The sequence below is a fragment of the Bombina bombina genome, chromosome 9 (assembly GCF_027579735.1).
Source record: "Bombina bombina isolate aBomBom1 chromosome 9, aBomBom1.pri, whole genome shotgun sequence".
NCBI classification, from domain to species: domain Eukaryota; kingdom Metazoa; phylum Chordata; class Amphibia; order Anura; family Bombinatoridae; genus Bombina; species Bombina bombina.
Genome location: NC_069507.1, coordinates 265,300,887 through 265,313,329, shown reverse-complemented (window position 1 = coordinate 265,313,329; position 12,443 = coordinate 265,300,887). Strand labels below are relative to the sequence as shown.

The following is a 12,443-nucleotide window of genomic DNA, read 5'->3' as shown; positions in this document are numbered from 1 at the left end:
GGCCCTAAATATAGTATATCTGACTTTTTCCTTTCAATCCTCTTGTTGGGAATTAACTGACTTATCCCCTGACTTCCAGAGAGTGCTGCAACACATTAGTGATATTTTAATTTTCTGCCTCATTTATGTCCTAAAATAGTTGTAACCATTTTAATTATCTAGTGATATGTTACAGCCCTCTCTGACGATGAAGGGAATACATGATCAAGTAAAACGCGTCAGTCAAGTCACTTTCCCTCACTGCTACTATTGGCTTTTGCTCCCAAAACTTGTTTTAGAATATCTTTCAGATGTCTGTTGCCCATGATTAAAATAAGAACATTAACAGATGGGAAACTTGATATGACAATGATACAAAGTGAAAACAACAGGGAACCCGCGGTGGTTGCCATGTTAAACATAATATTTAAAGCTCCATAAAATGTCATGTACACAAACAGAAGTGTTGTTACAGTTTTCGCTGCTGACAGGTGGGAAACAAGACTTGTGTTTCCAAAACCGTCATTGTTCTTCTTCATCCTCCTCATATGTTTGCACAGAGAGGTGACGATGGCCATAGCTGTGCAGAAGATTACGGTGAAGGCCATGGAAGAAAGAAAGATGTAGATTGGAAAGAGACAAGAACAGCTACTCCGAAAACTGTAACCAGCCAAAAATGTCTTGTTCCTTGAAACATTAACAGCTGTGGAAGTGAGTTGTTCAGTTTGTAGGTCCCAGTAGGATGTTATCCCAGATATCCAAGACAAAATAAAGGAAGCTACTAACATCCAGGGCACCATCACTGGAAGCTTTGTTTTCAGTTTTTGGAAGAATGCTATATTGAGATTTACAATCTTTACACAATAGTAGAAGCACAGACAAGTGGAAAACCAGAGGCTGGAGAATGAAAGACAAACAATGATGGTAACAAACGATTTTATCACCCAGTCTTGTGAGAAAAAGGCATTAAATAGGTAGAATGAAAATTCGTTTGCTACTATTGTCCCTTGGAAGCTAATGTTGGAAAATGCAATGCAGTTGAGGATGAGGGCGCAGGCATTAATGCTACGGGTCTTCAGCCAGTCCATAAAATGCACTGTCAAAATAAACAGGTTGCCAGAGATGCCCATCACAAGAAATATAACATGTAAAGTTAATGCAAGCACAGGGTCCATTCTCTCCATGGTAAAGCTTTGTACTTGGTGGGTCACGGAAAAAGTCTTGCCTCAAAATGTGTATTTGTTATAATAATGCACCTATGTGTATATATGGTATAGAAGACAATCGTAACCCTGGTTACTCAAATGTTTATATATGACAACCATGTACAAGGTTATAAAGACAGGAACATACCATTATTAATATTACTGAGGCAATGGTGACATTGATTTTCTTCTATTTTTTAATGTATGTTTTCTTTTTACGTGTTCATCTCATCATACATGTATGTAGTAACAATGCGGCAAACCAACCCTTCATCTTGTTCAATGCGGCAGTTTGCTAGTAGGAAGCGACAACAGATCTCTCAATATCCTAATGATGTGATATCCAATCTCCTTCTTATTAGCATCAGTTAATGAATCCTTTGTTCAGTCTCATATCACAATGTTAAACTTTTTTGCTGGAACTAATCAGGAAAGGTAATAAGGCTCCACCTGATTCCTGTAGCTTGTTGTAGAGGGAGAAGCTCCTGTCTAGTTTTACTTTGTTGTTACAGAATAACTCACAAACTCGCTCTGTTTACAACCCACAGGATCATACAAAAAATACAGCGACAAGGAAATATTTGCAAGTCAACAGAATCATTTCTGTTGCTGTTTATGTTTGACAAATGCAAATTAAGTGAATTCTAACTATCCACAAATCCATTGCTTTCTACAAAGGGGAATTCTAAAAAAACAAAAATAGTTTTAACCTCTTGTCTGCTGGGGAAGGATTATTGTATTGTACATATTAGCATTGTGCAGTCTGCTGTGGTACACAAGGTGGGTATATACTGTAGATATCTGTATCCTAGAGAGACACAGTTACAAAATAAAGCAAATTAACCAATATCACTCACTTAGGGGACATGAAACAATGTAGCGTAACTGTCGGCATTTAGCATTGCACCAGCAGTTTTTGAGAATCGGCCGCTAGCAGGGGCTGTCAATCAACCCGATCGTATTCAATAGGGTTGATTTCTGTCCACGGTCTCAGAACAGGAGGACAAGTTATGGAGCAGCGGTCTTTATTTTAAATACTTTTATTGAGGACAAAAAGCATACATCATACATGAACTAGACATTGTACAAGATATTCACATCATATCTGAAAAGGATTGTGTAGATTGGGTTATAGTTCTCATTTTTTTCCCCTTATAACAATGTATTAGGTTACTCTTGGACCAATTGTGATAATCTTATTATCTGAGTCCAGGGGTTGTTATAAAACTACAAAGAAAACTTAATAAAAGAAAAATAATAATAAAAGAAAACTGCATCCAACAAAATGTCGCTGTTGATGTAATCTAAACAGATAGATTGTTAGATGCTGATGCCAGAACTGAAAACACACAACACTTCAAAAAGTACAATTATTAACAAGGAAACTACTGTGTTACATCTTATGAGTCTCTTATTATAGGAAAGGGCTTGATATCTATACATGTGGTATTCTAGACGAATTATGTTTGATGACGAAAGTAAGATAGTAAACTTCACAATTATATAAATGATCATATCAGCTCAATCTAAGCATACATTTTTGTATTCCATATTGATAAGACATGTATGAATGAAGTTGAGTTATTAAAATATATGCACCTATGTGCTTCTTTCTATGTTTAAAATATAGTGCTTCATGTGTTGTATATATTTATTTTTATTTATTTTTTGTCCTCCCTGCAGCCCCGGCCACAGACCACCAGGACAGGACAACAATAATATATCAGCTCCATATCTGGGATTAATGGTTTAATGATCCTGATATCCCATGGTCTCCCTGGGGGCCCCCCACCAACCCCCAAAAGAGACACTGATTTATAAAGGACACCATGTCAGTAAATGTTCTGTAAGTGGAGTATAGTGAACCTCTATGAGCTATGTGACTTCCTATGGTGATATCATGTGAAGATACAAAATCAGTTATCTGCGTGCGCATATTAGGTTTATACCACAGAGGAAATAAATACCAGACTTATCAGGACCTTAAAAATATTCAATACTGTAAAACTGAAAGACCTGTTGTTATTGTTTCTATAGTAAGCTTTTAGGTTAATAAATGATAGTGGCAGTGGTGCCTTTATATGAACAGATCCCTTATAACAAATAACACTAAGAACACATATACATATAAGGTATAACTATGAATGCTAAACATGTCCATGGAATAGATGACTCAGATTCTCGTTGATCAGCGAGCTTGGTGTTATTTAAGGAGGTGTGCTGAAAGGACCTATACCCCAGATAATTGCCTGTTTAACAGGTGCAGCACTGAAGCCCAGATGGGATCGCCTTGTATAGAGTATTGGGACATGCTTGAAGGGGCTAAATTCTTTAAAGATGTATAATCCATTAACTCTTTGAGGAAGGTTAAATCCTCTAAGTATGGGCTAGAGATCAGATGTGGAAAGTTACCTTTTGTTCCGCTGACATCAGTGAAGCCAGGTCCGGGACAGGTCCCGCCGACTTTTGCAATGATCTGGGAGTTCCCCTCCAAGCTCCCTTGAAGGTATAGATGTCAGCATAACCCGTCCCACCCGCAGGTATAGGTAGGTACACAGTTTTCAATAGGGTTGGCATGTCTCTTCAAAGAACAAGGTAGATAGATATAACGGGAGCAAACGCTCTCCATGTTTTCAACTAGAAGTTGTGATCCTTGAGTTGCGGGTGTTGGGACTTTCTGAAGTATAGACTTTTGTTGGTAATTAGATATTGTGGAGCCCAGTGTGGTTGTTTTATCCCTTATCTTAGGACTTGTATCTGGGTTTCTGGCGACAGATGTCTGTATTGTGGGTGTAGTATAGCGTCTTGTCAGGAAATCAAATGGTGCTCTCTCAAGTAGATTTAGCAGACGTGTTTCCAAGATTTCCAAGTGAAGATTGACTTAAGACACAAGATCTGGTTTCCCCTCAGCAGCCATGTTTAATACGATACAGTATGCTTTATAGAAGTAGTCTCCTTGATCTCCTTTGCTGTTAGTTGGAGATGTTCTGTGTCTCTTAAAGTTATATTTGTAGATTCAGTATTTGAGTGCAGTTGTGCCCAGTTTTGCCTAGAAACCTCGTGTTACCGAGGGGGGTAGCGCTACCTCTTATGGGCCGCCCCCCAAGACCTTAATTGTCCTGTACCTCACTCCAACTTCAAGAATACAGCTGATATCATAAAAGATGCTAAGGTACTAGGTAGCACATTTGTAGAGGTTGTTGATAATTGATAGTCGCTGTTGGATGGCTCCGATATCGGCGGATTTATCAGAGTATCAGTCAGAGCTATGGGAATGTGCGACCTGTCAAGATCACAGTTAGGACACGCCCCCGGAGCATCGGTCTTTAGACCACTGCTTCATAACTTCTGTTTCCGATGATCCTGAAGGCTCACCGGAAACAAGAGGCATCAAGCTCCGTACGGAGCTTGATAAATCGGCCCCTTGGGGTCAATTCTATAACATTTGTGAGTCTAGATCTGGTTTTCCATTCCGACACCTGCAAGTAAAGCCCTCATGGAATTCTGTAAAAAAGTGAAGAGATGTTTCCCATAGAAATAATGAGAGCTCTCTGTTAGGTAAAAGTTTTCAATGGAGGACTGTTTCAGTGCACTGTACCGTAAATTTGTGGTTTTCCTTTTAGTGTAATTAGTGTTCTGAGTATTTTGCCACCTTTTAAGTTGCGAAAAAAAACTGTGAGATCTTTAGGATTGAAATATTTACAGAATTACGTTGGGATTTGAGAGACAATTTCATATACGTCTATGGAATGGCCATGTTCAGGCAATCTTACGAAAATGCAACAATTACGCTTTGTATTTTGTATTTATCAGTACAAATTACTATGGAACCGATTTATTATGCTGCGAATGCAGCAGTTTCCGTGCAAGCTTCAGGCTCATCAGAAACATAAGTTAAGAAGCAGCGGTCATAAGACCGCTGGTCTTTTCTCTAGTCCGCCACCATTGAGGTGGCGGACAGCAATGAGCCTGATCAAATACGATCGGGTTGATTGACAACCCCTGCTAGCGGCCGATTGGCCACGAATGTGCAGGGTGCAGTATTGCACAAGCATTTCACGAGAAATGCTTGTGCAATGATAAATGCCGAGAGCGAATCATGTCCGTCTGACAAATTATAAATCGGCCCCTGTGTGTTTTTTGCACATGCAGTGTATTTAAATTACAATTTACGATGTGCATATTCAATATGATTTATATTTGTGTAATTTAAATACAAATTTTACACTTTTGATAAAATATGATTTTTGGTGAACAATTTTGTTACGATTTTTCATGCACCTTAACAATACAATTGTTTGTCATTTTGTGTGAATGGTTCAATTATTTGTTTTGTAAGATTTTTAAATTACAATTTTCTTTGTGCACTTGTGTAATGTCTGCATCTCCTCCCCATATGAAAATGCAGTATACGCCCCTTAGCGAGACGCCCTGTTTCCTGGGTATAAAGCGGCTGTAGAATTCCACCAGGGAAATAGAAGGACTGGCAGCATCTTATAGAATCTCAGAAGCCCAGAGAATCGTCTCTTTGATATTTTCATGTATTGGTCCTAACCCAAAAGCTCATCTATGTAACCCAGAGGGCAACACATAGATTAGCGCTCATCATATGGCTGAAGCAATCAGGTACAGCAGAAAACAATATGTGCAGTGGCAAACAGAAACTTATATGGCAGGATCATCTATATACCATTAAGTAAGTAAATATATATACGTATATTAACACTAATGATGGTGTCTAAATAAGAGGCTTCTAAATTCACTTAAAGACTGAGGGGCCTATCTATCAAGGTCCGTATGGAGCTTGAGGGCCCGTGTTTCTGGCGAGCCTGCAGGCTCGCCAGAAACACCAGTTATGAAGCAGCGGTCTAAAGACCGCTGCTCCATAACCCTGTCCGCCTGCTCTGATGAGGCGGACAGGAATCGCCGGAATTCAACCCGATCGAGTACGATCAGGTTGATTGACACCTCCCTGCTGGTGGCCGATTGGAGCTGCTGGTGCAATGCTTGAATACGGAGAGCGTATTGCTTTCCGCATTCAGCGATGTCTGTCGGACCTTTCCACACTGTCGGATCAGACATATGATAATTAGGCCTCTTACAGTAAACACTAAATAAATGCTAAATAGAAGTAAAGATTAGTTTAGGAATATTATACAGATGTATGTTTTAAAAGATATATTATTTGTTTCAATATTGACACATTTTAGTGCTAAGTCTTTAAGAGATTAAATGCCTATCAGTTGTTACCAGCAGAGAGGACTTAACTTAACATAACATTTCTATTTATAACTTAACATAATAAATAAAAGACACAGAAACTGAGTGTGGGTAAAATTTTTGACCGTCACGGGTCAAAATATTTATTAACTGAAACATCAGAAAAACTGAACCGACAGGCAAGATGGCGGCAAGCACTTATCCCTAAAATATAACCCAGGGCCGCTACCTCCCGCCGTCAGGGTGTCAAAATCACTTCCCCGGTGTGGGTCTCTGTATCCCAGCCGCTCGAACTGAGAAATCCAGAAAAGGAAGCTAAAACTATCCTGCTATGGACTTCCAAGGCTAGCCTGACTAGGCATGCCTAGGTCCTTGTCTTATACATTAACTAACAAGGGCAGCCATCTTGCCAAACAGGGGAGGGTGGGCGCGAAAAAACGTCTCTGCTCAGGATCCAGGAAGAAGAGGGCCAGAAAGCTGTGTTGCACACTTTTAAGGTAAGAGGGGGAGCTCCTCCCTACACTAGCAACATTGTTGCAACTAACCCCATACTGCCCTCTTCTCCTATCTCACTCCTTCCAGCATTAACCCTTAGCTTGTTTCAGTCCCATGCTGGTCCCTCCACTGTCTTAAGGGATTAAATGCCTATCAGTTGCTACCAGCAGAGAGGACTTAACTTAACATAACATTTCTATTTATAACTTAACATAATAAATAAAAGACACAGAAACTGAGTGTGGGTAAGATTTTTGACCTTCACGGGTCAAAATATTTATTAACTGAAACATCAGAAAAACTGAACCGACAGGCAAGATGGCGGCAAGCACTTATCCCTAAAATATAACCCAGCGCTGCTGGAGGTAAGCGGCCCAAAACGGAAACTACAGCAAAGAGGCTCTCTGCTCAAGAAAATGCTACTGAGGGGTGTCGAGCTCTTGTGACCCACCCGCAAGGGGAAGGAGGGGCACCCCACGTGCACTTGGGGACGTCCGCCCCTCCCACTTTTAGACTGGTCATCGCTCACCCCTTTTCGTCATTTCCTACGCAACAGGGCCACTACCTCCCGCCACAAGATAGCATAAACAATGCTACCCTTGCCGCCACCCTAACAAACCACAACCTGCTTATAGGCGGGTTACTATAGAGTTTCTAATATCCTCAATAAAGATATCTAGGGCTACATTCTGCAGGTGAACCCTATCCCTTCTATAGAAATGCTTCTTATCGGCCGTAATGGAGTCGTGTTTAACCACGAAGCCTCCCACCCCCGTGACGGTCTTGCCCCATGCAATCCTGGCTTACATGATTTTGGTCAATTCCAACACCGGAATGGCGCCCACATCGTTACCCCCCAGGTGAATGATCAATATGTGAGGCTTACCCCAGCGTACCAGGGCCTCAGATATAAGCGGGGCTAACCTAGGCCAACACATGCCCCTCTCCCCTAACCATCTAATCGATGCCCTATGGGAAGGGAACCCCAGTGATTGACCCCCGGGAGGGATAAACAGCGAATGCATGCCCAATGCACATACGAGTGCCCCAGGATCCACACTCTCTTGGCTCCCTGGGATGTTCCTGCAATGACAAAGAGTGTAAACAACACAGCAAAGCTGATAAGGAACATTAAACAACTGGGCGAACATAACCCCGGTATCTATTCGAACGCCATCTACCCACATGACGTATGGCTTCCGCCGAGGAGCCTGTCATCGCAGCATTAGTCGTGGCCCCTATGCAAAAGGAGTGGGAAGCTATCCTAGTTCCGTCTAAGCCAGCCGCTGCTACTGCTTTTGCTAAAACTTTGCGGAACTGGTAGATGGATAATGCGTATCCATTAGCGTGCATTAATAGGGACCCCGGTTTAGATGGTCTCATCTCCCAGAAGTGGGTAAGGGCTAATACTGGGCAGCACAACCCCGATGTTTTGGGCATAGAAATCCAAACCCCTTTTCCCTGCTGATCTGTCTTTGACCATGGCAGATACAACAACAGAGAATCTGCTGCAAACCTTAAATGATCAGCGAATAGGCCCTTGTCGACCCGTGTCTTGGAGGGGGATACTAATTCGCTTACCCTAAGGGCTGCGGAATAAGCCAGGACAAAGGCTGCGCAGAACAGGGAAAACTCGTATTGCGTAGCGCAAATCTACCCTAAAGCCTCAACCAGCCGCTCAAACCGAGCGAGGGTAATGGGCTCTCTAGGGTCTTTATGCTGGGGCTGCGATCTTCCCCACCCTTTAACAACTTGCCGCATAAAGAAAGCGCTAGTTGGGTCAGGTATGCCCATGGTGTCGAAAGAAAAATGACAATGCCGCTAGCCGCGAGTGAATACCCCCCTGCCGAACCCCCGACTGTCTGAGACTCACCAGCCAGTCACACAGTGTAGCCTGAGATGCCTCCACAGCTTCTAAATTCCGATGATGACAGAATTGTTCCCATTTGTCCCACAAGCTCATGTACAAGCGCCAAGTAGATGGGGGTAGTGAAGCCCGTACTAAAGGGAGCAGGGATATCCATGACTTAGAAGCTGCCAAAGAAAACCAGGACAGGGTAAACCTTCTGGAGCAGCATTAGGTGCAAGACATCTAAAAGTCGCCCTATCGAATCTCGATAGAGCATCAGCAAGGACATTATTGACACCAGGGACATGCTGAGCTTGAAATTGAACATTAAGCTCCAAACAGCGCAACACCAGGCGTCTCAGCAAACAAACCACCCCAGCCGAAGTTGCTGATAGGTTGTTTACTGCATGAACAACACTGAGGTTGTCCGTCCAGAAGACCACCGTCTGATTTGCAAAGCGTGTTCCCCATAACTCAACTGCCAGCACTATCGGGAACAGTTCTAATAATGTAAGGTTTCGCGTCAGACCCTTCTCTTTCCAGTCTGAAGGCCAAGGGCCTGCGGACCATTGACCCTGAAAATAAGCCCCATAACCCTTAGATCCAGCTGCATCTGTAAACAAATGCAACAATTGGCTAGAAGTAGGGGGAGAGCGTTAAAGACAAATGCCATTAAAATTCCTTAAGAAGACTTCCCACACCCGTAAATCGGCTCTCATGCCATCAGTGACTCTAATTCTTTTTGACGGTGTAGGGGACCCTTTTAACTTTTTCTAACCTTCTGTTGAAAACCCTCCCCATGGGGATTACTCTTGGAGGGAGATGGAAGGAAAAGGGCTGACAATCCTACCCAACTGAATTTCTTTGGTCAATTTTGACCTAACAACATGTGGAAACTGATAAGCAGACTTCAAGTTTCTAGTGCAAGAGGTCCCTTTTGCATTCCAAATTAAAGGGATATGAAACCCGTACGAAAAACCGTCAAGCAACAATATGGCAGCGTGACGGTCTGGGTAATGTCGCAGCCAGGGCTCAAGGGCGTGAACCCTCACTGGGGTTGGGGCCCTTTGTAGCAGTCGCAAATCTGTTGGTGCCTCTAGTTGTTTGAAGTTCTTTTCTCTTGGAGCATTCCATGCCGGGGTAAGAACCCCCGCAGAACTTACATGAATGACGAAAAGGTGCAGGAGCTACCTTTATCACATTTGCCATCTTGGTACGCCCAACAGGCACCACCTTTACGTTTACCTTTTGGTGAACGAAAGGATTGGCTCGTGACCCCTGTGGATGAGGAGGAGGAGGATGAGAGCCTAGATGCTGCCAGAGGTGGGTATCAGTGGTGTCAAACGTGAGCATGGGATTCCCTGCCATCTTTTGCCTAAACTCTGAGTCGTAATCCCTCCACGCTCCATCTCCATACCTCCTCTGTATCCAGTGTATGTTATCTGTATATTTCAAAATAGCATGACACTGGCTGGGGTACTTTTCTAAATAGCATGAAGAGTACACTCTGAAACAAATGAGCCATTCCTCAAAAGTTTCCAGGCGCTTGAACCGTTTAGGCCCACTGCCATCAAGACTCTTCTCTTTCTGTCTATAAGCTTCTGCCGAAAGCTCAAAGACATTAACATATTTACCTTGCTGAATTTGCTTAACCGTCTTAGGTTTCAAATGTCCATGCAAGGAAGGGGTATAAGAGGGCAAAGAATCACCATGTAAGGCGACCCTTCGCTCTGAACTAAGGCTAGGTAAAGGGTGCTCAATTATCTGGCCTGATGTGTCATGGGGATGCTCCGTTAAAGCTAATTGCTGCTGCTGCTGGCCTGCTCTTTTAAAATTGCCCCCTTGAAATTCCTGCCACATCTTTTTCACCATTGAGAACATGCGTTTTTGGCCCTTAGTATTTAGCCCCAATGAAGTGTCACTGTCAGATCCTGACTCAGTTAGTGATAAGTCATCTATGTCAGGTCGGTCGTGTATAAATGCCCCAGTCTTACCCTCTGCAGAGGATGCCGCTACTTGAGCTGTAGCAACCGGCGGGGCGTCTCTCCTTGTCTCAGGAACTGCTGGCGCTAGATCGTGTTGCACTCCAGCTGAGTTAGCTGCCTGAGGAGTGATGTTGACTGGACCAGATGCTGATGACAAAACAGGACCCGCTTGAGCCGTACCCTGCAAGATAGACAACATTTGGCGAGCACAACGAACACCAGCATTGGAAGGATTAGCAGTTTCTATTCCTACAGCCTCACTCCCCATTGTACTGCACCCTGCCACACCTTGCAAGTTAGTATTGGGCCTAACTGTATTCCCAGTGGGAAATGAAATAGGGTCCCTAACAGGTAAGGGAGAATTCTGGACACTCATACCAGCCCTAACATTAGCCCCATGCACACTGCTCAATGCATTCACATTATCCTGATCATTCACACTGGCAATGAAGGTGTTAAAAGGAACATCAGCTCTTTCATTTGCAACCTGCACAGTCACTCCTGCCTGTAATGCCCTATCATTTACATGCAAATCACTCACACCTATTGGATTATCAGGGTTAATAATGCCTCCCGCACTGCGTTCATTTAACCCTTCAAGCGCAGCATCGCTGCTGGGAACATCGCCCCTATTGTGAGAATAATATTGATTTCTACCCTTATATATCTGGGTATGTGTGCCACGGCTACCTCTAGCAAACGCTCGTTTTTTCACATTAGAGCGGCTGCCCCCTCTAATTTCCCCTGATATGTTCCTTCCGGCACCTCTCATATGCCCTGGGATTCCTCTTATGGCCTCGCCCCTATGTGACGCAGCACCAAAATTACCCCTTTTTTGAACATTTTTTGCTCGTCTATTGTCCCCCAGGGAGACTGGCAATCGTTCCCCTACCGGTGTCCTCTCATGGTACTCACCTGCGGCATATACGAGAGGGCCCGTTCGATTGCCTCCATCTCCGTCTATGGCCAAGCGTGTATGGGCGGAAATGACGTCACCGGAAGGGGCGGGGCTTCTCTTGCCCACTTCCGGATTCGCAGATGAAGATGCCGCGTGGAGTGGAGCGACTGGAGGAGCCATGGCCGCCGCTAGCGATGCAAGAAAGGAGGACACCGCCGACGCAGCCGACGAGGGAATCGCTGCAAAGAGGGAAGATACAGATGCCTCAGGTAAGTTACCCGGCAGCACGTGACACCAACAGCTGCCATATTGGAGCCCACACCCACCGCCGCCATATTGGGGCCTACAGCTAGGCCTGGATGCAAGGGTGATTGCGCATTTAGAACACCCATGGCCTGTTCAATAGTTTGGGGATTATTTATTTGCACGGTAGTGGCGGTCGGATTGGGTGATTGCATATTTAGAGCACACACAGCCCTGTCAATAGTTTGGGGGTTATTTATATGCACAGTAGTGGCGGTCGGATTATTGACTTTATAGGGGGAAGGGGGGTGAACCCGAACAGACCCTCTACTCATGATATTAGGCCTTTTATTAGCTACTGGGGTGGTCATGTCAGGCCTGTCACTAAACAGCACAGGCGATTCAATTATTTGTCCCACTTCTTGTATTCCTTGATCTACCCCTGCGACACTAGCTTGGCCCCCTTGTGCACTTGAGGCCTCCATGCTAGGAGGCCTGACCAGTGCCTCAGTGGCATAGGCCGATCCAGTGCAACTAATTTCATGAACCTCAGCAACTGTTGTAACTGA

The 12,443-nt window shown here is 43.8% G+C and overlaps 1 protein-coding gene across 1 annotated transcript; it reads right to left on the bottom strand.

Annotated features, from left to right (window-relative positions):
- Positions 1-227: 227 nt before the first annotated feature.
- LOC128640570 (taste receptor type 2 member 40-like) lies at positions 228-1,163 on the bottom strand. The gene has a single exon (XM_053693041.1). It carries the CDS (start codon positions 1,161-1,163, stop codon positions 228-230), a length of 936 nt encoding a protein of 311 aa, XP_053549016.1.
- Positions 1,164-12,443: the final 11,280 nt, after the last annotated feature.

Coding starts and splice junctions, on each gene's coding strand:
- LOC128640570 (XM_053693041.1), bottom strand. CDS start 1,163: ATGGAGAGAATGGACCCTGTGCTTGCATTAACTTTACATGTTATATTT.